At 29.9% G+C, this 27,173-nt stretch overlaps 1 protein-coding gene across 1 annotated transcript; it reads left to right on the top strand.

Annotated features, from left to right (window-relative positions):
* Positions 1-3,332: 3,332 nt before the first annotated feature.
* Positions 3,333-23,042, top strand: LOC132724488 (uncharacterized). Its single transcript, XM_060709362.1, has 5 exons — positions 3,333-3,482; positions 15,146-15,243; positions 15,956-16,003; positions 20,543-20,689; positions 23,021-23,042. The coding sequence occupies exons 1-5, from the start codon at positions 3,333-3,335 to the stop codon at positions 23,040-23,042; spliced, it is 465 nt and encodes a 154-aa protein (XP_060565345.1).
* The last annotated feature ends 4,131 nt before the right edge of the window (positions 23,043-27,173 follow it).

The following is a 27,173-nucleotide window of genomic DNA, read 5'->3' as shown; positions in this document are numbered from 1 at the left end:
GTTACACAATTCTGTTATATCTTGTTATGTCTCTTTGCTTCATGATTCATGTTACACAGTTCTGTTATATCTTGTTATGTTACTTTGTTTCATGATTCATGTTCACTATTCTGTTATATTTTGTTATCTCTCTTTGTTTCATGATTCATGTTATTACAATTATGTTATATCTTGTTATCTCTCTTTGATCCATGATTCTTGTTACACAATTCTATTGTATCATTTTATCTCTCTTTGGTTCATGATTTATGTTACACAATTCTGTTATATCTTGTTGTTTATCTTTGGTTTATGATTCATGATACACAGTTCTGTTATATCTTATTATGTCACTTTGTTTCATGATTCATGTTACACTATTCTGTTATATATTGTTATCTCTTTTTGTTCCATAATTCATGTTACATAATTCCGTTTATCTTGTTATCTCTGTTTGTTTCGTGATTCATGTTCCACAATTCTATTATATCTTGTTATCTCTCCATAATTCTTGTTACTAAATGTTGTTATATCTTGTTTTCTCTGTTTGTTTTAAAATTCGTGTTACACATTTCTGTAATATCTTGTTAACTCTGTTTGTTCCATGATTCATGTAACACCATTCTGTTATATCTTATTATCTCTCTTTGTTTCATGATTCATGTTACACAATTCTGTTATATCTTGTTATCTCTCTTTGTTTTATGATTCATGTTACACAGTTATGTTATATCTTGTTATCTCTCTTTGTTTTATGATTCATGTTACACAGTTATGTTATATCTTGTTATCTCTCTTTGTTTCATAATTCATGTTACACAATTCTGTTATATATTGTCATGTCACTTTGCTTCAGGATTCATGTTACACAATTCTGTTATGTCTTGTTATCTCTCTTTGTTTCATAATTCATGTTACACAATTTTGTTATATCTTGTTATCTCTCTTTTTTCATGATTCATGTTGCAAATTCTGTTCTATCTTGTTATCTCTCTTTGTTCCATAATTCATGTTACATAATTCTGTTTTATCTTGTTATGCCTGTTTGTTCCACGATTCATTTTACACAGTTCTGATATATCTTGTAATTTCTCTTTGCTTCATGTTACACAATTCTGTTATATTTTGTTGTTTATCTTTGGTTCCTGTTTCATGTTACACAATTCTGTTATATCTTGTTATCTCACTCTGTTTCATGATTCATGTTACACAATTTTGTTATATCTTGTTGTTTATCTTTGGTTCCTGTTTCATGTTACACAATTCTGTTATATTTTGTTATCTCTCTTTGTTTCATGATTCATGTTGCAAATTCTGTTATATCTTGTTATCTCTATGTTCCATAATTCATGTTACACAATTCTGTTATATTTTGTTATCTGTCTTTGTTTCATGATTCATATAACAGTTACATAATTCTTATTATATCCTGTTTATTATCTCTCTTTGGTTTATGATTCATGTTGCAAATTCTGTTATATCTTGTTATCTCTATGTTCCATGATTCATGTTACACAATTCTGTTATATCTTGTTATCTCTCTTTGTTTCATGATTCATTTTACACAGTTCTGATATATTTTGTTATTTCTCTTTGCTTCATGATTCATGTTACACAATTCTGTTATATCTTGTTGTTTATCTTTGATTCATGTTTCATGTTACACAATTCTGTTATATCTTGTTATCTCACTCTGTTTCATGATTCATGTTACACAATTTTGTTATATCTTGTTGTTTATCTTTGGTTCCTGTTTCATGTTACACAATTCTGTTATATTTTGTTATCTCTCTTTGTTTCATGATTCATGTTGCAAATTCTGTTATATCTTGTTATCTCTATGTTCCATAATTCATGTTACACAATTCTGTTATATTTTGTTATCTGTCTTTGTTTCATGATTCATATAACAGTTACATAATTCTTATTATATCCTGTTTATTATCTCTCTTTGGTTTATGATTCATGTTGCAAATTCTGTTATATCTTGTTATCTCTATGTTCCATGATTCATGTTACACAATTCTGTTATATCTTGTTATCTCTCTTTGTTTCATGATTCATTTTACACAGTTCTGATATATTTTGTTATTTCTCTTTGCTTCATGATTCATGTTACACAATTCTGTTATATCTTGTTGTTTATCTTTGATTCATGTTTCATGTTACACTATTCTATTATTTCTTTTTATCTCTGTTTGTTCCATGATTCATGTTGCACAGTTCTGATATATCTTGTTATCTCTGTTTGTTTAATGATTCATGTTATACAATTCTGTCATATCTTGTTATCTCTGTTTGTTCCATGATTCATGTAACACAGTTCTGTCATATCTTGTTATCTCTCTTTGGTTCATCAAACATCATAATATGACAGTCTATCACCAGTTATTTAACAATTTCAACATATAATTTACAAACATTTTGTTCTGTGTATGATACATAATTTGTTATTGTTAAAGATTTACTCCACGTTTCATTGAGACTCTCCCACTTTGAAAAGAAAATAATTGATAATGTAAAGATAGACTTCTATAGTGGTTAATTTTCAAAATGTACAGTTCTTTTGTTGAAAAATGGGATATTGACGGACAGTATAACGTTATTAATCTAAATGTAACAGTTTGAAAGTGGTTTAATAGCAGAAATATTACAATTTTCAATACCATGTTTGTATTGATATTATTAAATAAGTATTTATTACACTGGGATAATAAAAGATACACAGTACTATCAAGCTTGGTATTAGTATTGTAAAAGTGCAGTGGATTTTTGGATTTTAATCTTAATTTTTTGTGAATCAAAAGAAAGTGTTGTGTAGAGAATTATTGTTCTTTATTTAGTAGTAAATCTATACAATGATATATATTCAGATGACAGTTATGATAAAAATGCTTAATTAAGGACATATAATTATTTTGTTCATAAGGATTTGATAAGTGTTTGTGTGTTGTTTCGTTATTACTGTTTAATAAAGAGGGAGGGGATATGTGATTTGGTTGATTCAACTCTAAATTTATTCAATTATTAGGACGATTCGACTCTGAATTTATGCAACAGGAATAATAATTTGTATGGTGATGTGTTGTTGTTATCAATTATCATAGATAATTAATTAGTTATCACCGATATATAACTGATTATCAATAATTCATTAGTGATGGCTTATTAAAAGAGCTATCATTGTTGAATATCAAAATATAATAATGATCAAGAAATGAAGAAAGATATTGGTGCCATATGCTGTTATAAGAAGAATATTACAGGATTTCTTGTAAAATATTGTGGACAAAAAATGGTCAATACTTATATAATGCATAGCAGAAATAAAGTAATATATATTGATATTCAAAATGACAAGCTATTGTGAACTAAAGCACTGTAATAAAGTTATGAATTTGGATGAATTAGAAAATGGAAAGGTCAAGACTTTGATGCCAGAAACAGTTATTTCTAAAAAGGAACGTGAGGAGAGAGCATATAAACATCTTACTTTGATAAGGGTAAGATTAAACTAATAACATATATTTAATCACATTCAGTGAATTTTTACTTAATTCAAATTAATAGGTCACCATTTTGGAAATTTTAAATAACTATTTCAGGACTTGAATGGTGACATGTCTGGGGTTTGAACTCTCAGTTCCTGAAATTGTGGATGGACCCATATTATGCTTTTAGAACACACAAACATTTTAAGTTATAGTTGGAATTATCCTGGCCTATGTCACTTGTATGAGAATGAGGCTGAGCCTCGCCCGGCCTACAGTCCAAATTGCAGTCTGACCAGGCTTTTTATAATTCTGTTGGGTGGCACATCTTTTGTATTTTTTGTACTGGAATTTCTTTAAACTAAAGGTGAACTGTTCTAAAAATCACAGGCTAGCTTTATGGAAAATTGGTTCTTCTACTCAAAATACCCATTAATGTGCCTGAAATAATGGCATTTAGGGGCACCTGAGATCTCCCTCAACCAATAAAGCTGAAAAGTTGCAATAAATGACCTTTAGTGTTTGTGCAATGTAAAAAAATAAAAATTTCTTTCAGGCAAGACCAACACATTGAATTTTTAACTAAGTCTCATGGACATAATGAAATTTTGCACATTCCTTTTTCTATCAATATTTTAATAAAACTGGTAATGCATGGTGAACCACAATGTGTTTTGACTGTATTGTTGATTTTTCTGGACACATAAGTTGATTTTTTGGACACAAAATGTGATTTCTTAATAGGTCCAATAATTTTATAAAAGGATAATGTCAAATTTTTGGTTGTGTGATGCTGTTGGTATTTTTTTAAATTTGGGGAATAAAAGGGCATTTTTTAACCAATTAAATTTTTGTCAGATAAAATTTCGGGCCACCTGAAAAATTTCCCTGGGCGGGCCCTTTCAAGAAATTTTCCCAAAGTATTATTTTCCCTTTTAAATTTTTTCAAAGGGGACTGATTTTTTTTTGCAATCCAGAGGGGAGGTTCTTTGAAAATGACTTTTAAAGAAAGGTTTTCAAAATAAATTTTCAATAAAAGTGACCTGAAAAATTTACAGGAACCCGAACCGGGAATCATGGGAAATTAAAACCTGCCCGACGCTTTCCTTAGAAAATCGAGCTGACTGGAGGGTAAAAATTTTAAATTTTATTTGACCCCCGGTCTTTTTTGAAGAAAAAGGGTTTTCCCATTAAGTTTTTTTTTGTTTTTAAAATTTTCAAAAGGTGGATTTCAATGATTTTCAATGATTTTAAATGAAAAAAGAAAAGTTATATTTTTGGTGTATATACTTTGTGTTCCCAATGAGCAAAGAATGAAATAATCTTAAAATATTACCTGCTAAGTTTGAAAGCTGATAAGAAAATGCTGAGAAATTAATTACTACCCCCATCTGAAAAATTGTCCTATAATAACACTATTTTACATTTTCTAGTGGTGGTTTAATATTGTAATCATGAATGTGACTTACCATGTTTAAATGGAAAAAAAGGGGAAAAAGTTGAACTGCAAAAAAAATCATTTAAATAAGATTAACCCTTTACCTGCTGGAACCAAAAGTGGACTGTTTCAAATTCAAATTATAGAAATATAGCAGGCCAAGGGTTAAGTTAAATTTTATTCAAACATCAGTTGTTTTTTTTTGTTAAAGCAGGCAGAGATTTGAAGTTATTTAACAAGTACCTGATACAGGTGTTTAAACAATCATGCAATCTTAAAAGTGGTTTATCAAAAGTTGTTCAAATAAATTAAAATTTCTTCTTATTTTTTTTTTTATCAAAGTATCTTAAATTACATTGAACAAGACTTTAATATATATACGAAAATCCTTTTAACTTTGCTTATCTATTAATCACGACACATCTGTCTATTACTTGATTTTGAAACAGATCGCGGAGTCAAGTATACGTTTTTTAAAATCCCGAGGATTTACCTACTTTACATTATTGCCGATTTTATAAACCATTATCTGGTATCTATATACATTAAATTGAACAACGGGCGTTATTATTTTATCGGTAATTTGGATACATTGAATTGAAAGATTATTGAATTAGATTTGAATACCTTGTACCTCATGATAGGACTAAGTACTATTCAAGCCCATAGTTACCAATTATGCACATTTTTAAGTCTTTGAGTTTAGTTAATTGGGTCTATTTAATTGTCTGTTAAATTGTGTTCTATTTTACAGCTTTGCAGTTTAGTTTTATTTTTTTCTCTCTACAAGTTGGAAAATTTATTATGTGTTAGGCAATCAAAAAAGTTCTGTGATCTAACTTGGAAAATTTATTTATTTACCTAAATCATAAAAAAATAAGAAACTTCTAAAGATTTTGTTTCTATATAAAGAAACTGTATAGCAGTAAAAATAAAGCAATTATAAAAAAAAAAGCAGGGTTTGGGGTAGAGGCGAAACAAAGGGGGATTTAAATGGTGCGTTTAAGGAAAAAATTTTTGAATTCCAAATTTACTTTTTTTTTACGTCTTTTCCCAATTTTAAATGAAAGGAGTTTGGGAAAATAGTTTTTTTTTCCTATAATGCTGATATTTAAATTTCGTTAAAAAAAATTTTTTCTGACCAAAAAAAAAAAAAATTTCCCCCCCCGTAAAAAATTAAAAATGTGGCAATAAAGAAAAAATGTGCAATAGGGCCAAACAAGTCATTTTGTTTTAAAACCCAATAGTGGGGTTTCCCAAAAAAAACTAAAAAATTTGAAAGAAAAAAATTGCAGTCTAAATTTTGGTTTTTAAATTTTGTTTTATATAATTATATGGAGTATTAAAAATTTAGGTTTTGTTTTTTTTTAAAAAAAAAAAAAAAGCAGATTTTAGATTTTAAAAATAATAAAATGTATTTGATTGTTTTTTTAAAAAAAAACCATTTATAATCTATATTTTTATGCACTCAAACATACTTGTTTATAAATTAGGATTATTTTTGTAGACGGTTTTATCAAAATTTCTTGAAAAATTCATTTCTTGTAAAAAAAAAAGTTCTATATATTCAATTCAGTTTTTTAATTTTTTTGGATACAATTAAAAAGAACATTACAAAAAATTAAAACAAATATAATAGGAATGTATCTATTCTTGAAATTTTAAAAAAGAATTTTTTTTACTTCAATATATAAGACTGCATTTTTTACAGAAACAGTATGAAATCTAGGTGATCATTTAAACTATATGTTACATTGACATTGGACAATTAAGCATTAATGATGGGTACAATGGAGGAACAAGAGTACCCAAGGGTAATTTTCACCCCTCATGAAGGGACCCGGCCGGATCACTCAGTTTGTGTTAGAGGGCAAACAAGCCGCTCAAATCACCTGAGGTTCCAGATAATGTAAGTTTCGATACTTTATATGATATGTTATTTCAATCTTCCAAACTTTATGTAATTATGGAGTGATTGCATGAGTGTGGGATTTAGCTCGTGAACTTGTAAAGTTAGTGATTTTAAAATATTTGATGTTAATGTTATAAATAATACTTATTTATTCATATTTGAATTACTGTTGTCACACTAGTATTTAAAATTAAGGGTCAAATATTTTATGATTACATTTTTTACAAGTGTCTGTGTTGAGAAACAAATAATTTATATACTGGTTAAAAAAATTCTTAAAATCATGTGTAATCATAACAAAATTCTTAAAATCATGTGTAATCATAACAAAATTCTTAAAATCATGTGTAATCATAACAAAATTCTTAAAATCATGTGTAAAACAAAATTCTTAAAATCATGTGTAATCATAACAAAATTCTTAAAATCATGTGTAATCATAACAAAATTAACAAAATTCTTAAAATCATGTGTAATCATAACAAAATTCTTAAAATCATGTGTAATCATAACAAAATTCTTAAAATCATGTGTAATCATAACAAAATTCTTAAAATCATGTGTCATATACTTTGTTGTAAAAAGCTCCATGGGAGCATTTGGTAAAACTGGTTAAATCAAATAAAATGATTAAAGAGCTAATAGGGGACCCATGCAGAAGCCAGTCAGAAATTATATCTATTTGATACTTCTATAAATAGTGTACATGTACGTATGTAAATTGAAATTTCAATTAAATTTTGAAATTATTAACAAATTCTGTTTTTTGATAATTGCTAAAAATTAGGGATGTCATTTGGAGAGGAAATGGCCATCTGCATATCCGGAATTCAGACTTCCGGATACATCAGATGTTCAGATCCTTGTTTTATTCTTAAGTTTGTTTGCTGATATGGCGTAACCAATTTGGCGACCTTTTTGCAAAGAATGCATGTATTTAATTTGTTTTTCTTCCTTTTTAAATGGAATGTTACTTATTAATTTTTTTTTCTCACTATTTGTAATGTATGTAAGTTACAGTTGTAATTCTGATGTCATAGCTTACACATGCAAAGCGGCCCAATCTGAACATTCTGTGCAGTCTGTCAAGACTCTTAGAAGCTGTTCACACAACTGTATAATTTTTGAATTTCAATCATTTGATAATAAACGGTTGTAAATTCAAAGCAGATATTGTTCATATTAACAATTAGTTTATATTAATTTATTTAATTAATTTTAGTTCAAATGTGTTGAAAACTGTAAGTTTATTCCATTCCTGGAACCAACCTGAGTACTAAGCAATGACTTATGTTTCTTGCTCACAGAAACAATGGCTTGTCCCTGACGGGCTTGAACCCGTGCGGCCAGCAATCCTAAAATAGATTACTAGTCAGACATGTTAACCACTAGGCCATGCCGCCATTCAAACAGTTGAGTAAACTGAAGGTTTACAGCAGCATGCAGTTTTCATTGTATAGATTTCCGTCTGCTCAAGTTTAAGTAATATAACATGTTCTGTACTTTTTATTAGCTCACCTGTCACAAAGTGACAGGGTGAGCTTTTGTGATCGCTTTTCGTCCGGCGTCCGTCCGGCGTCCGTCCGTAAACTTTTACTTTAAATGACATCTCCTCATAAACCACTAAGCCAATTTCATCCAAACTTCACAGGAATGTTCCTTTGGTTGTTCAAAGAATTTAATTCCATGTAGAACTCTGGTTGCCATGGCAACCGAAAGAAAAAACTTTAAATATCTTCTTTTAAAAAACCATAAGAGCTAGAGCTTAGATATTTGGCATGAAACATCTTCTAGTGAGTGTCTACCAAGTTTGTTCAAATAAAAGCCCTGGGGTCAAAATTGGCCCCGCCCTGGGGGTCATTGATTTTCCCTATATGCATATAGTAAAAACTTAAAAAAATCTTCTTTTAAAAAAACCCAAAGAGCTATGGCTAAGATATTTAGCATGAAACATGTTCTAATGGGTGTCTACCAAGTTTGTTCAAATAAAAGCCCTGGGTCAAAATTGGCCCCGCCCCGGGGGGTCATTGATTTTCCCCATATGCATATAGTAAAAAACTTAAAAAATCTTCTTTTAAAGAACTCAAAGAGCTAGAGCTAAGATATTGAGCATCAAACATGTTTCTAATGGGTGTCTACCAAGTTTGTTCAAATAAAAGCCCTGGGGTCAAAATTGGCCCCGCCCGGGGGGGGGGTCATTGATTTTCCCTATATGCATATAGTAAAAACTTTAAAAATCTTCTTTTAAAGAACCAAAAGAGTTAGAGCTCAGATATTTAGCATGAAACATGTTCTAATAAGTGTCTATCAAGTTTGTTCAAATAAAAGCCCTGGGCTCAAAATTGGCCCCGCCCCGGGGGGTCATTGATTTTCCCTATATGCATAAAGTAAAAACTTAAAAAATCTTCTTTTAAAGAACCAAAAGAGTTAGAGCTAAGATATTTAGCATGAAACATGTTCTAATAAGTGTCTACCAAGTTTGTTCAAATAAAAGCCCTGGGGTCAAAATTGGCCCCGCCCCGGGGGGACATTGATTTTCCCTATATGCATATACACCGTGGGTAAGCAACTTTGGTCACGTGACCACAAAAGTCCACGTACACAGCCAAAATACCTCGGCTGAGGTAAGTTTTTTAGTGATTATTTATATGTCCAGCCGATTTAAATTATGCTACATAGCCTACCGACCGCGGCAATTCCGATGCTTTCTAAAAATGTATTTTGATGTCGTCCAACGTTTTGTACTTTTTGAGATCATTCAAACAATATTTGCAAATTGTCGATGACAAACGTACACACTTTAGTGTAAAAGTGTTGATGAAAGCTTAATAAACGATATGCATGTCATTTTTAAGTAAAATTTCAGGTATTGAAATATATAAGAGAATGTTTTAATGAAAAAGGAACTCACTGGTTTTCTGCTGTAATTTTTTGTATTTATTTAAAAAATTGACCAACTTACAGAAATGTCAACGTACACATACAGTCTAGAAAATGTCAACGTACACACTCACAATTCAGTTTGATAGTGGTCTGAACATAAGGCTGCAACTTCGGAGTAGGTGGCTTTTTCAAACAAAAAGTTAGCTTTCAATTTAGATTGCCCTTTCAAACTGTATATAAGTACAGATTTATACAAAGGAAAAAAGTTGCAAGTACATTCATATCATCACAAATAAGCTTAAACAACCTTTAACTTTTTTATTATGTTATTATTTGTTCTTTTGTGGTTTTCGTTGAGAAGAAAAAAAAATTCCAGTTACTCAGATTGCTTAATGATTTACTGAAACAGCAATTTTAAACTGTATTAATTTAGATCATTTTACAGTCATTTAATAATGAAAACAGCCAGGATAAGCGTCTCTTGCTCAACCAACCTAGTGCCTTCTGTAGCAACAAAAGTTGCCAATCAGTGATTTTTTTTCAATTTTCAAAACAACCTGTTGCTTTATGAAGGAGAAAATATTGCGCGATAAATCAGAAAAGGGGGAAAACCTGAAATCAAATTCCAACAACTGAAAATGAAATTTACCCACACATTTTATGAAGAAACAAAATTAATTCATTTAACATGCATGGTACATAACAGAGGCTATATATAGGGACAGATTTCTGTCCTCTAGATGATATAAGTAAGTTGCTGTTAAGTCACGGTTCTGGAAATGAAGATCACTAGGCATTTGAGGGGAAAATATACTTATTTTGGGCTAGGGGAAACAGCCTTTATTCGGCTGTAAAATACAGTGAAAAAAATCACTGCGGCAATGGGTGTTAATGACGCCGAGTGACTAGTTTATAGGTATTATCAGCATTTCAGCAGTTATGTCATTTTAACCCTATGATTACATCACAAACGTTCTATTAACATTATATTTCAATAATATATCTCCTTTGCAATTAGTTTTATAATTGCCACATGTTATATACATTGTTATTTAATACATGTGGAGGCTTAATATACGTGATACATATTTTTGCATTCACAGTTTTCTTTGCCCATTTTGTTTCACTGAAAATTTTGCCAACCATGTCTACTTATTTACAAGTCTATGATATGTATTCAACAAAATTCCATACATTTTAATAATTTGCATTGCAATCAAAATTTTAAATTCAAGCAAACCATTTTATTTGAGCAAAATGTCGATAAACATTTTAGTGCATTGTAACAATCATTTCCAATATATAATTTGTAGCATTTCTATGGGTCATATGACTGTGGTACTTGATATAACTTTTTTAATGTTTAAACAATGTCATTGATTCATATCTATAGCTCATACAATGCGTACAAAATAATATAGGTAAATTTTATTTACTAGAAAACCATTTTCCAGTAAATTTATTACTTGTAACCATTTTCCAGTAAACTGGTTTCTTGAGCAGTAAAAGCATTATACTAGAAACTTGGTACTAGTAACTTACCATTTAACATAAGGATAATTTGTTGCCTTAACTAACCTATAAAATTGTGAATTGTTTATAAGATATTTTTTTTACATCCCAAGTGCAAGTAGATATATTCTTGAAAATATAATGTAAATAGGACATAAATGATGTAATCATAGCTAGGGATCAAGTGACACAACTGCTGAAAAACCGGTAATATAAAATTGTAACTCGGCGTCATCGTCAACCTTAAACCCTTTTACTGCTACGAAAGGCACTAGTTGGTTGAGCAAGAGACCCTTATCCTGGCTGTTTACGTTATTAAGATGACTGTTATTACGATCTATATTGCAATACGATCTATATTAATCCAGTTTAAAATATAAAAACGGCTGTTTCAGCTTATCATTAAGCAATTTGAGTAACTGGAAATATGTCTTCTAAAAACAAAAGTACAAATAAATTTTTATAACATAACAAGTTAAAGGTTGTTGTTTAAGCTTATTTGTGATGAAATGAATGCACTCTAAACTATTTCCTTTGTAAAAATAATAGTAATTTATAATGTACAGTTTGAAAGGGCATCTAAATTGAAAGCCAACTTTTTTGTTGGAAAAAGCCACCTACATGTATTTCGAAGTAGCAGCCTCAAGTTCAGACCACTATCAAACTAAATTGGGATAGAGTGTGTACGTTGACACTTTCTAGACAGTATGTGTACGTTGACATTTCTGTAAGTTGGTCAATTTTTTAATAAATACAAAAAATGACAGCGCAGGGAAACCAGTTCTTTTTTTTTCATTAAAAGATTCTCTTTTTGTATCTTAAGACCTGAAATACTTAGCACTGGCATGCATATCTTTTATTAAGTTATTATCAACACTTTTACACAATAGTGTGTACGTTGTCATCGACAATTTGCAAATATTGTTTGAATGATCTTAATAAAAATACAAAACGTTGGACGACATCAAATACATTTTTAGAAAGCATCAGAATTGCCGCAGTCGGTAGGCTATGTAGCATAATTTGAATTGGCTCGATAGAAAAATAATCAATAAAAAAATTACCTCAGCAGAGCTTTTTTGGCCGTGTACGTTGACTTTTGTGGTCACGTGACCAAAGTTGCTTACCCACGGTGATATAGTAAAAACTTAAAAAATCTTCTTTTAAAGAACTCAAAGAGCTTAGCTAAGATATTTAGCATCAAACATGTTCTAATAGGTGTCTACCAAGTTTGTTCAAATAAAAGCCCTGGGGTCAAAATTGGCACCGCCCCGGGGGTCATTGATTTTCCTTATATGTGTATAGCAAAAACTTAAAAACTTCTTTTAAAAAATCCAAATAGCTAGAGTTTAGATATTAAGCATGAAACATCTTCTAGTAAGTGTCTACAAAGTTTGTTCAAATAAAAGACCTGGGTTCAAAATTGGCCCCGCCCCGGGGGTCATTGATTTTCTTTATATGTGTATAGCAAAAAACTTAAAATCTTCTTTGAAAAAACCCAAATAACTAGAGTTTAGATATTAAGCATGAAACATCTTCTAGTAAGTGTCTACAAAGTTTGTTCAAATAAAAGTCCTTGGGTCAAAACTGGCCCGGCCCCAGGGGTGTCATTGTTTTTAACTACATTGTATATGTGTATAGTAAAAACTTTAAAAAAATCTTCTTTTAAAAAGCCCAATGAGCTACTCAGCTTAGATGTTTAGCATGAAACATCTTCTTATGGGTGTCTACCAAGTTTGTGCAAATAAAAGCCCTTAGGTTAAATTGGCCCTATAACGTTTGGGGGTGGGGGGGCCTATATACAGGTGAGCGACCTCAGGGCCATCATGGCCCTCTTGTTTATTAATTGATACTTTTTTAACATGATGAATAACATTGGATAGAATAGACATACTGTAACTAAATATGACAATCGTTTTCTGTGTAATGTTATTTCTTTGCTTTAATACACATATTCAGAAATAACATGACAGTGTACTAAAACAATACATTGTTCACTCCACTGAGGTTTTTTTTAATTGAGGTGACTGATTCACTTGATATTTGTAAGATTTTCAAATTTCATGTTGTAAGGCCTTTGAACCTCAGTGGAGCCCCTTTTAGCAATAATAAATGTATATGTAATATACATATACATGTATATATGTATAACTATATATTGTTACTGAAATGTGATAGCAAATTATATCTTTTATGCTTGGTATCTATTCTATCATAATTATATTGAAAATAATAAATCTGTTTTTTCTGATTCATTGGGAAAGAACAGACATATAAGATTTGTAAAATTGTGACTAATTAGATTATAGAATAGTCTCTGTTCTGCTATTGTGCACATGCGTATTATGTAAACACATGTATAGTCTGATTTTATTGACCTGTCAATTTTGAATACATTATAGCACTCATTTAAATATTCGATCCTACTTCGGTTTTGTCCGTTTATTTTTACGAGAATTAATATGGAGTATATAGCTAACGTTTGGAAAACTCCCACTAGCTTAATGTAGGTTCTCGTAACATCCGCAATAGCAAAGTCGGTTAAGTGATTACCTTATGTATGAGAGGTCCGAGGTCCGATCCCTTCTTTTGACTTTTTTTTTAGACGTCACTTATTTTAAGACATATTTTTCTTTATTTTTAAGTATATTATAATGAAAATGGTCAAGCGCTTTCAGAATTTTCTACGCAGATATGAAACAAATAAGAAACACTGAATTGTCACGTTTTGTATTGTATTTTACGGCACTGAAATGACATTTATTGATCTTAATCCGAATGAATTTAAAATATTAATTCTTTAACGATGATATATACAAAAGTATAGTATTAACAAAAAAGTGCAAAACCTATTAAAACAATAAGAACAACCTTAACTTCAAAAATGTTGAAAATATGAATAAGAAAAAATACCTGGACATACGCTGTCTCGATCTAACATCACGTACGACATTTAGAAATTATATACCCGTAGTTTACCCTATTGCGCTATAACGGTCAGTGTAACTTATGCATTGAAACCAGATGAATTTAATCATATCTTACTGCTTAAATCTCACGGAATTTACCGATAATTTATCGAATATTAATATATTCTGTGCATTGACCGTATAATCAGTATGGAATTGACAGGTTAATAAAATCAAACAATAGTACATGTTGCATTCATTGTAAACAGTAACTCAATCACAGCTTATTTATTTGTAAACAATAACTGCCATAGAAGGTTAATGGCAGGGTGAGTGATTAAGTAAAGCTTCACGCTCCTGCAGATGTTATGGCATGACAAAAGATGAATATTAGCTCTATTCTTGAATAAATTTACATCTGGCACGGTAATTTGGTGTTTCATTTTGTTTTTTGTTTAAGGAAACCATATTGTCATGGTTATACCCTGGCTAGCCTAGTCTGATGTAATTTGACCATAATGTTTTGATGATGAAACTAATTGGGCTATCATTGCAGTAAGCTATTTTTGCAAGGTGCCCTGGGTTACTCATATGTAAAACCTGCAACAAAAATGCCTGCCCACATAATGTTTTCCCATAATGCATGTTAGTCATTTCTGTTCATGCATATCATGGTGAGTTGTTTTCATGCAAGAGTATGTGTTATTAATTACACTCATGGATACAAGTTTTCACGCATTTGTCTGAAGTTTAGGTTTTTTCTACTCTTGAAAGCTCTCTTTTTCTGTATAAAATCATTTGAAATAATACTCAGAATTTAAGGTTTTCTGGGTTTTTTTTTTTAACTTGCACCCATGTACACATAACCTACCTCATTATGCCTTGCTATTTTCTTTCAGCCTTATTCCATGAACATCAAAAACTGTACATTTATTTTGTCATAGCTGTATGTCCTGTAATTCACTATAAAATATACTCAGTGAAGAATACTTTTCTGTATTCCATATTTTCTGTTTTCCAGCTGCGTTCTATGTACAACAACAGTAGAAGAGAGGCTGATGAAGGGACAGAGTTCTCAATAAATCCTGATCCAGTACCATACCAACCTAACAATTTCATGTAAGTTAAGCTTAAATGTGCTGTTATGTCCTTGTCCTTTTTCATGTAGTACATGTATTTTATTGAAAGGATTTTTTATGGGTTGTTCCTGACCCAGTGGTTAAGGTCATTGACTTCAAAGCACTTGCCTATCACCACTGTTAGTTTGAGCTTCAGCTAGCAACAGAAAGCTATCCTGCTGGCTTACGAAATGTCCGTGATTTTACTTAAGTGCTCGTTTGTACGTGAAATAATGCAGGGATTGGAACCTGAGGTATTCCTCTACAAATAATGCTGAAAGTCGCCATATGACTTATATTGTGTTGGTGTGACATAAAACCAGACCCCAAAAAAAAGAAAGAGAAAAAAGTAATTTTATCACAATATTCCTAAGACAATGCACTAAAAATGGCGTCAGTTATTTTCACTAGATAGATGTACAGATTCACAATACATGTACAGGGAGCTATAGTAAATGATATAGTGTGAGTGATATACGGTACTGTGAGTTATATAGGGTATATATCTCACTTTTGAAAAATCCTATATTTCATTCATTATCATCGTAAAATATATGTGCAGTTTCAATAAATCTGTTTAAATGTCTTCATTACAATTACCTAAATAAAATCATATATTATCCATTAGTGACAAAGATTATAGTAAGTTTTTAAAGTTTTACAAGAAAGACCTTTTTGATTGTCAGTTTAATGTATGATATCTTAAAAAAAAGTGCCGGGAGAAGTAGTCGACTTGATGGTGCTGAATCAACTGTACCTCCGTAAGTCATGTGTTAGTTGTGCATGTTTAATATGCTATTGTTGTATAGCTAGATTCTAACGTATTTTTTGTCTGGCATATAGTATATTTTGGTTATATTTTAAATGCTATGTTTAATATGATGTTGTGTTAGAATTTAAGGACTGGAATAATGTATTTAAGAGCTATTTTTGTGTGTTTTTGTCGCTTTTAGTTAATAGTAGTTTGAATGTGGTATTATTTAACAACATTGTTACATCTTAAAAGTCCATTAAATTAAGCCTGGAGAATCCTATGATTTTTATTTCTCAAAGGCATTTTAGTTTTAGTGTCCTGTTACATGTGAGTTTCAAATTAATCATTTTAAAACACATATTTCCATCTTCAAAAGGACAGGCCAATTATGCAAATTAAGCAGTCAGGGAATGGGAAAAAACTTTGAAGGTGCCATATAAGTTGAAATATGTTCACTTGACTCCTTATAATGTTTCAGAATACATGTTGGTATAAGAAAATTTATCTGATTTGTTTGTAAATTACCATGTATAACAAATAGGTCAGTTACAATTTCATACAAAAGAGCAAAAAATTCAATAAGGTCACTTCAAGCAGTCATAATGCAACATAGAACATGATTAAACAAATGGCTCTCTATCAGAAGCTTTATTTACCCACTTCAAATTCTTAGAATTTTCTTTACAAAATATTGATTATTCCTGTTATTTTAAAAGTGTTCTAAAAGTATTGCATTATCTTAAAGTCCCATCTAGACAATCATTTTGTTGACATTATAATCACATTTATCCAGATATGTTTAATTAAATCAATTTTGCTGGATATTAATTCAGGTCAATCTACTCAAACAAATAAATTAAAATAAAAGATTTTCTATAAAATCTTTCTTCTAAATTTTTGCACCTGACATATTGATATAAGTGTGACCATTAATATCTTTAATGAATTAATACTGTTTTATCTGCCAGTGTCATTTAAACTTAAACTGACCTATATTTTCAAGACAATACAAAATCAGATTTACGAGAGAAATCTTTAAATCCGTACAGTAATCAGACCTTTAATTCTTTAATGCCAAAGTTGGTTTATTTAATCATCACAAGATAATCTCATATAGTCAGTTTATTCAATAATAAAGACCCCAAGAGTATATTATAGGCCAAAGAAAGTCAATTTTCAGGTTATAAACACAGTCTATTTATTTCAGTTTGGGAGAACTTTTGAACTCTTTTTTTTTTTTAAATTATAGAAGGGGTTTTTGACTTTTCTTGAAAATTTGATGACTTTGTACCATTTCCATCAAATTTGAAATTGGTTGGAGGTCTTTTGTCCATCAAGTCAATTTGGTGAGAGGGCTATTGTCTATCTTGTGATCTTTGGACAGGAGAGGGCTTTTGTCTATCTTGTGATCTTTGGACAGGAGAGGGCTTTTGTCTATCTTGTGATCTTTGGACAGGAGAGGACTATGATGTCAAAATTTGTCTTTCAAACATGATCCCTTATGACTGGTTTGTGTCACTGATGTGAGATATATCTTCTTTAACTGTATAGTCATTTTGTTTAGTGATACATGTATATGGATAATAGTAATTCATAATATTATTGATATTTAAGGCAAAGAAAATGTCACTTTTAAATTAAGAATAATGAGGTATTATCATTTCTTAACCATTTAAACTGTAGTCTGCTGCAATGCAGCAATGAGAACAGACAGAAAAACCACCTTGCTATATTTGAAATTGAACCGCTGATCAGTACTTATTTTGAAATTTTCCCTGAAAATGATAAACGGTTTTCTCCAGACTGAAAAATAGATGTGGTCGGTTATTTAAGACATTTAGCATAGTGATGGTTAAATCAATATTCTTAATTGGTTATTGAATTTCAAAATTTCATTGCATGTTTGATAACAACCAAAATACAAACTTCTGTGAAGAACATCAATTTTTTGACACTTGAACTTTAATAGACTCTCCACTTTATGTAATAGAACTCAAGGCTTCATTTGTATTATAAAATCAAGTTAAAAAAAGACTTCACAAATAGAGCTCCGGTTGATTTGCGGTTTTGATTTCAGATTGCCCAAAGTGATCCTTTTAAAGAGACCAATTTGTATAAGTATTTCAGACAGTTATAAAATCATTTATTGTAAGTTATTTCGGCTATCAGCTGATCATTGCCAAAATGTTTGAATAGCTTATCTGATCTTATATTGAAATGCTGATTTGAAGTGCTTGAATTTTTATCAAGTATGCACTACCATTGAATAATTAGTTTGAAATATTAGTCCTTAAATGTGTGTAAATGATTTATATACGTGTGGCGGTAGTTTGTATATGATGTAGCTAGATTGTGTTTGAACTAAATTATTTTTACATTGAATGTGGCAACAGCATTGATAATATATGTTTGGCCAACCTGCACATCCTTTAAGTACTTTGCCTCTCAACCCAGGGATCATGGGTTAAAGTCCCACTTGGGTCAAGACCAATTATTTCATCATATGTGACACCTAAGTACTGGTTGGTTCCAAGTAGTCACCAGGAATCGAAAATGATTAATATAATGTTGCAAGATCTTGTAATATGTTTAAACCTGAAGTACTTTGATATTCAAATTCCCGAAACTAGTCATTATCAACATTTCCAATTTCAAACAAGTCCATTAAACAGATTGATCAGCATAAAAGTTGTTACAGGTTTTTAAGATGTATGGGCTTCTACATAAGTTTAAATGACTGAGTCATATATAAAATACATCAATGATAGACTTTGCAAAATTCTCCAAATTTACCATATGCATGCAAATTGATCAATAAAACAAATTTTCTAAATGCAGACTTCTTTTATGTGTTTATATAATTATATGGACTTTAAAAGTTCTTAATGTTCCCACTTCAAAATATATGCAAATTTTCTATAAACAATCCTATATCAAATATACAAATGATCTTTTAAAATGTATTTCATGCATGTGATTTTTTTCTGGCATTCTTGATCTTTTAAGCCTTAAATTGCCATTGCTGTAATTAGCCTTAAAGCAGCATGCCTCCAAATTCATGCTTATTTTTATGACAATTTTGAAAATGTATTTAAAATAAAAGTAAAATATTGTGAAGTGAACACAGAAAATTATGTACACATTGCAAAGATTGTCAGTACATTCAATCCAGTCGTAAATTACCATAAAGAGGTCTGAATATACAAAATTAGCCCTTGCTGAGTTAGTCATGCAGCAGAAATATTGCGATAAATTCTACAAAATCTTCTATCATTTTTCACAAATGACAAGTAAATTATTTATTGAATATTGCATCTTTTAAGTTTTTTTTTCTCAAAATCTTAGTACATTTTACTCAAGGTTGATTTTCTTGAAATATTTTTCGCACATCTGTAAGGTTAATAATGCTGCTTTAAACATCTGAGCAGCCTGACCTGATGCAGGCTCTTTTAGATTTGTTGGTTCAGCTCAATTCTTGTACATTTTGTGCATTTTGATATTTAAATCCCTATAATTTTAGATGGACTGATCCAAGTTCAAAGCAAGGCTTAAAGGGACTGAACTGAACTGCAACAAACTTTAAGGTCTACAGAAAATTAATTTTTACCTGCTGTTAAGGAAATTATGATGGCTGATTGATAAAGCAATTGTGAAAATGTCACATAGACTTGAATTGTTTAATACCCTTTGATGCTGTAATATATTACTAGTATTACATAAATGTGCCATTAAAACCAAATAAATCAATGAATTGATCTCTAATACAGATAATACATAACTTTTTCTCTCTAAAATAAAGATGTTATAGAATTCTAATGGGGAAAGTACTATGTTGCTTGAAGATGTACAAGTAAAATTATTTAACTTTTCAAACTTGAAGTACTTTACACTGATATGTCTAAAATAATAAATATATCTTTAAATGTAATATATTCATACAGTGTTGCCCTCACATGTTCACATGTCTGTTTATTATTATTCATTATTATACAAATGTATTTGTCTCATGTTTTTGTATTGTAATGCAAACTGGGATATAATTATTCAATAAAACTTGAAAACTTGAAAGCCTCCTTTATAGAGCCTGACCAGCAAAAGCAAGACATAGAGGTTATGTCTGTCCAGACTGTATTGAATCATTGTTCAGTATTGTATGCTTATTTATATTATTTTGATATCAGACTTAAGTCAAATTAAATTAAGAGTGTATTGAGTCCCAAAGTCAATGTGGGACAAATTTGTCATACACGTTCAGAAAGGTAAATTTTTTCTCTATTTTATAGGATGCCTTATCCTTATAGAAACATTTTTCGATCTGTTTGTTGAACCAACCAGCACTGGGCAATGAGTTTTTTTACTTCTTTGCTCAAGGAAACAACAGTTTGGCGTTGGTTTGGATTTGAACCCACGGGACTAGTGATCATTACTAGTCAGATTACTATTCATATGTTTTAACTACTTAGCCATGTTGCCACTAAAATGTAAGGTAAACATGATTCATGCATTTATTTCATGTTATTTTCTATCTTGATTTTGTTATATATAGGTCATCGACAATGATGAAGAAGGTTCCGGTGGCACGGCGTCATTTTGACACTTTTGGCACTATAGACTGGATGTCCGGTATACCTAAACGTGGTATGATGCTTCATACAGATCGGTACAACTGGGATCTTGCCAAGGCTTTAGACGGGTACAGCACTTTAATTAACTTAATTGACATTATCAATTTTAAAATAATCTTATATAATGATATATTTGACTGTGATATGCTCATACTGCCCGTGGAAGTTTGTTCTTTTACAGACATGTTTTATTTATACTTCTTTTGATGAAATTTGTTGCATATTTGAACCATCGAGTCAGCTTCCTGATAAATCTAGTGTTAGTGTCAATAAGGCTAAAACACACAATTCCAAGGTTAAAAGACAGACACCTTTATAAGTAAGCCACCTCTTCCGGCGGGCAGTAGCAGTTATGTGACAAGATTCAGGGGTGCGGCCGTGGCCGAGTGGTTAAGGCGTTGACTAAACCCACCCCTGCCCCTCACCGCTGTGGAGGTTCGAATCCCGACCAGGGACTTTGGATTCTTTCATGCGAGGAAGCTATTCCAGCTAGGCTTACGAAACGTCCGTGTGGTTCTACCTAGGTGACCGTTCGTGCCTAAAATAATGCACGGAGGGCACCTGAGGTCTTCCCTCCACCCATTAAAGCTGGGAACGTCGCGATATGACCTTATATTGTTGTCAATGTTTACGTAAACCCAAAAACAAAAACAAACAAGACAAGATTCAGTAATGCAATTGGCTGCTGAATTATATTTAAGCATAATATTAAAAAATCAACTCACACCCCCAGAACCCAAAAAACCTTAGAACAGAAAAAGGATATATTGATCAGGTCAGTTTATACTAATATATGTAAAGTTGTGGGCAAAGCAAACTCTTCCACATCTCTAATTCACTTGGTGTTAAAGCGCATTTTAGCTGGATGACTTTAAGTGAACTTTTAAAAATGTTTTGGTCTATGCTATAACTTACTGGTGATTGACTTTATTACATCTTTTTAGAATTAGTTTCTAATTGACATTAAGTAATCTTGTGTTTAGTTTGGTTACAAAGTAATGCCAATAAACGGTTATTTTGATGTGACTGACCAGATCAGCCCATGAGGCTTATATTTGACACCTTAGTTTATATTGTATCATAATCTCTTGACAGACTGTTTCACATGTATGTGCCAAAGTGCCTAATACAACAATGTTTATTTTGACAATGATTTAAAGGACTCCACAGAGTTTTTTTGTTTTTTTACATGATGGGAATTGAAATTTTTTTTGAAATTTTTTTTAGATCTAGAAATTAATGTGACTCCATAATATAGATCTAGACAAATAGTGTGTAACCCCCAGTTTAATCATTTGCTGGACCTCCCTTTTTTTCTGAAAAATAATTATGTGAAGTTTGAAAATGATTGGCAGGTTTTAATCTGTTATTTCAAAAAGCTATCAACCATACCTCTAACCATACTTCCTAAAGGCATATAATCAACAGGTTTTCATTAGATTTTATAAACAGAATGGGTAGATGTATAATAGAATTATTAGAACTTATCAAACATTGCATAATCTCAGATTATTATAACAAACATTTTAAGTAGATAAACTTTGGGTTATTTGGTATTTTTTTCAATTTTTTCCCCCTTTAATTTGATTTTTTTTGCTATTTTTGGGTTTCTTTAAAGGGCAAAAATTTCAAAATTTATATCATACATAAAATATACTAACATTCAAATAATTTTAATTTTTACTTCGTGGACTAAAAAATTGAAAGACATCAATTTTCCCGAGGTTTTCCCCCATTTTATTGACTTTTCCAAAACAGGGCTTGATTTTTTAACCCCTTTTTAAACTTTTTGGTCATGTTATTTTTTAAAATTTTATTACATAAAATTGAAAAGTTTTTTAAAAAACTTTTATAATATAGTTCAAATTAAAGATTTTGGGTTTAAAATAAATTGTATAATATGCCCCCATGTTGCAAACAAATTTAAAAAATTTTGACTTAAGCCGAAACCAGGATTTATTTATAAGTTTTTTGTTTGGAGAAAATTTTGGGGGAAAAATTAAACCTTAATCCAATTTTTAATACCCTAAGACGTAATACATGAAAAATGAGATAGAAAAAATTAAAAAAGGGTCTTTTAATGTCATGTTTTTTTAAAATCGAGGTTTAAAATATTGACGTGAATTTAAAAAAAAAATGAAGAGGAAAAAAAAATTGTTATGGTTTTTTTTTATAGAGTTTAAACCCTAATTTTTTTTTTAAAAATGGATGTAAAATTTTAATATTTGTCATAATTTTCCCGTTTCAATGTTGATAGCACTTTCTGGAAAAGGTAAAACGTTTCATTTCGGTGATAAAATCGACTATGTTTTTAAAAACTGAAAACCAAAGTTGGATTTGTTATAATCAGTTACTGAAATGCCCACACGTATGATAAATTACCTTCAAATTGGACCCAGGATGAGTCAGAGGGGAGGTTAAAAACGCGGAGCTCGGTAAGGGGAACGATTTACGAAGGGAAAAAGGGGCGGCGAGAAGTACTCCCTCACAGAGCTCAGTTAGATCTCCTTTTTGGGGTGGAAAAAAAGTAGAGTTCAATAAAAGGGGTACGTTTAATTGTGTTTTTTAAAAAGCGTGTTAAAAGATTTTACATTTAATTTAAAAAAAAATGTTTGCCCGTTTGAGAAATGGATTTGTAAAATGAAACCAAAACATAATAACTCAGAAAAGGGTTGACTAGCTGGTATGGGAAACTTTATATTGGGGGATTGCCTGTGTTTAAAAATACTGGGAATTTTTCCCTACCATGTTTTTAAGGTTTTACTTAAACAGACAGAAAAAAAAAGAGACAAAATTTTGTACCCTGGACATTCAATTTTTGGGCAAGTAAAAAGTTTTTTTAAAAATTTTTGCAATGAATATGAAAGAAATTTTTTAAAAATTTCAAAAAGTTTTGAATTTTTTTTTTGGGAAAAAATGTTTTCGAAAACACAATTCATTGTAAACAAAAGGGTTTAAAAATTTTAAAAGTTTTTAATTCAAAGAATTTTACGTATCAAATTTAAAATTTACAAATTTTATTTCCCGATTGGTTTTTTTTATATTTAGGTCAGATTTGAAAATTTACCAATGAAAAGCTCTGCTTTTCTAATGACTTGATAAAGCTCATGTCCGTCACTCTTATAGGGAAAATAGGTTTTTATAAACTTTAAAAAAATTTTGGCAAAGAAAAAATTTTCTGATTTTTTTTCTGATAGATTGGGTTAATGGTTATTGATTTTTTTATAAATGATTAATGATCGAGCAGTTTTTTTTTAAAAGGGCTAATCAACTTATAAAAATTATTTTATTTTTACTTAAAACCAAGTTTAAAATAATTATTGGGATATTGTTAGTTTAATTTTAAATAAATAACTTCAAATTAAATATAAAATCATGTTAAAAATGGAAATTTTTTTATATACTTTTGGCCCCAAATTTTCCCACACCAAAATTTTTTGTTTTTTTGCCAATTTTCCCCTGTTTTCCCAAAAAATTTTTAATTTTTAAAACTTGAAAAATTTTTTCTTTTCCCCAAAAAAATTTGTAATTTTTTTTCCCGGTTTGTTTTATTGAAATATTTTGGCTCATCTAGATGGAAATCATAAAAATTTTATTTGAGCGGTATGAAAAAATGATAAATTTTTTTATCACAAGGGTTTAAAAAAAATTTCCTGTATTAAGTGTATTTATAGAATAAAAAACTTGAATTTTCTGTTTATTCTATCCATTTTGCTCTTTTTATAAATACAATTTGAAAGACTTCCACTTAAATTTTGTGAATTGGCTGAATTTAGAAGAATACAACCAGACACCAGTGAAAATATTGAAAATATATTTCAATGTAGCGAAAAATAATTTTTTGCAGTGAAAATACGGAAAATGAAAATATGCATTTTATTTCATCAATATTTCTAAATATTTCATTAATGTATATAATAAGTAGTATAACTGTGTTTTTTTCTCAGGTTTCAGATTCAGAGAGAGATCGAGAAGTTAAAATCACTCATCTTGCCACAGCATGCCAAAGACCTGTTCCATGGACGAGGATTTGTTCTTCCCTCGTAAGCAATTTTGTTACTACTAATATTGAAACTTTACACTTACTTTTTACTTAATTCTGTGACACAGGTGAGCTTATAGGACTGATAGTTGGCCGTTGTTTGAAATCAGTTGTCCACAGTTGTTTTCTATATCTTTAATATTCTTTTGAAACTTGCCTTGGATGTCCTTGTATGAATTTATATGGTTTGTGTTCATTGCATATTTAGTTCACCAGAGCTAGAAATAGTTTTAAATTGTGAAATCTAGAAAACTGCAACTGGCCTTAGCTTAGTTTTTCACTAAGGTGAGCAATAAAGAGCCATCTGTGAACTGCTCATTACAGCTGTATGTCTAATAAAACTGCATTCCTTTGTATAGACAGAAAGTATACAAATACCAATATACGAGGGGTTATCCAAAAATTAGTGGACTTTCTTTGTTGCGTAAAATATATTTGAGATATTAATTTAAAATTCTTACACCTTGAAAAAAAAATAACAAATAGAACTAAAAAAAATCATGTGAGTGTTCTCATTACAAAAATATTTAATTTTACATAAACAATTCGGTGACAGGGGCCACCCAAAAAAGTTATTGACTCAAGTCAAAAATATTTTAAAGAAAAACTTAAGGTACTCGCTACTTTCCCGCCCGAATTGAAACATCTCAATTTTTGATGTTTTTTGTACGCAACTTATAAATATTGAGCTTTATTCTGCAGCATTTTTTTATAAAAAAACAGCTTATATGAGTAAAGCGCCCTCTATGGGGTGGGGCGAAATTGCTTTTTTTATCAATAAACCGGTCTGTTTTTTATAATTTTTTTCGATTTTCATTCATTTTAATTTTATAATGTTCAGAAATGTATGTCTTTGTTATGGTGTTTTTTTAAATTTTTTACTTAATAGTTGCGTTTTACGTCATTTTTCTCTACGTTCGAGCCCATATTTGATGCAAATACGCGGATATCGCAAAAAGATTGAAAAATAAAAAAAAATAACAGGGTAAATTTTGCTAAAATTTTAGCTGTAAGATAGTAAAGGGAAAAATATTTATGCAATAAAAATTAGGGTAAGCGAAAGATATTTTGCTTTTACTTTTTTAAAATAAAAAAAGGGGGTAGTTAAACGTAATGTTTTGGTGACTTTAATAGGTTTTGGAGTTCAAAGAATAAACACATAAAGTTTTCTTACTCAAACATTAGATGTAAGTATAAACAACACGGGGACTTGAAATGTATTTTTTTTTAAAATTTGTTATTATTTTCTCATTGAAAGCATTCGCTAATGACCCCATTTACAATGTTTAAACCGCAATCCCCTTTTAAATGCTTTCCTAAATTTGCAGGGCACAGTTCATACTCTTTTAATTTTAAATTTTATAATTGTGATGTTGTTTTAAAGTTTTATTATTTTGAATTAACTAGTTTCAACCCAAAAAATAAATTCCCTTTGCTTTATAATAAGTAGAATATTAGATTGCTTTCTTATACCCGAGAATTTTATTTTTCTTACATTTAGCTTTAAACACTTTTTATAAAATCACATAAAAACAACAGCCCCGGTGTCAAAAAAAAACGTAAAAAAACAATTAAAAAAAGATAGCATACAAATGTGTGAAAAAAGTGTAAAAAAAATTTTCAGAAATAATATTCATATATTTTAAAAAGGGGGACTCCACTGGGGGGTTTTTTTGACATAAAATGGAACTAAAAATTTTTTTTCCAGATAAATGTACCTAAAAGGGTTTAGACTTAATTTTTGCAAATTTAAGAGCTTTTCCCGCATTTTCGTTTTTCCAGAATAATTATTCAAAATAAAAGGTTTTAAACGCTTTTCCCCCAAAATCGGGCTAAAAAAAGAAAAAAATACGATTTTAATTTTTATTTCAAAGAAATTTTTTCTTAACATTTCGCAAAATATTTCTTTTTAAAGTGCCCCAGCTCATTTATGTAAAAAATTTTAAATGCTAGTGTTTTGGTTTTTTCCAATTTCAGGGACCCCCTTTAAGAATATTTAAAAAAACTGTAAAAGAAAACAAAAACCTTTTATTTTATTTTTAAATTTTGTTCCCATTTTTAAGTCTTGAAAAATAGATTAATAATTAAAATTTAATTAAAATGTCATGATAATTAAAAAATAAAGCATTTAAAATGTGAAAAACTATAAACTATTTTGGAAGCAAAATCTTTACTGAATAAAAAATATAAAAATTTTTAAATAAGCATATTGAACTGCAGACTCGAATGAAAAAACCCCAATATAAATTTCAATCTGGGATTCTTTTACTGCTTGTTCATTTAAGTATAAAAAAGGGGGGGGGCTCAAAATATTATTTTTTTTCTAAAGAAGTTCCACTATTTTTCCTTTTGGGAAACCACTCACAAAAAGGGCTTTTTTCTCTGTAAAGGTTTCTGTATTTTAAAATTAAATAAAATATTTTTTATTAGAAAATTGTGCAATTTTTTTTAACCACTGAAACGAAAAATGTATTATTTGACGTTATCTTTTTTCCATTTTTTAAAAACAA

Source organism: Ruditapes philippinarum, unplaced genomic scaffold (genome assembly GCF_026571515.1).
Source record: "Ruditapes philippinarum isolate M1 unplaced genomic scaffold, ASM2657151v2 ctg6754_1_1_1_1, whole genome shotgun sequence".
NCBI lineage: Eukaryota > Metazoa > Mollusca > Bivalvia > Venerida > Veneridae > Ruditapes > Ruditapes philippinarum.
This window is presented reverse-complemented; position numbering and strand designations above follow the sequence as displayed.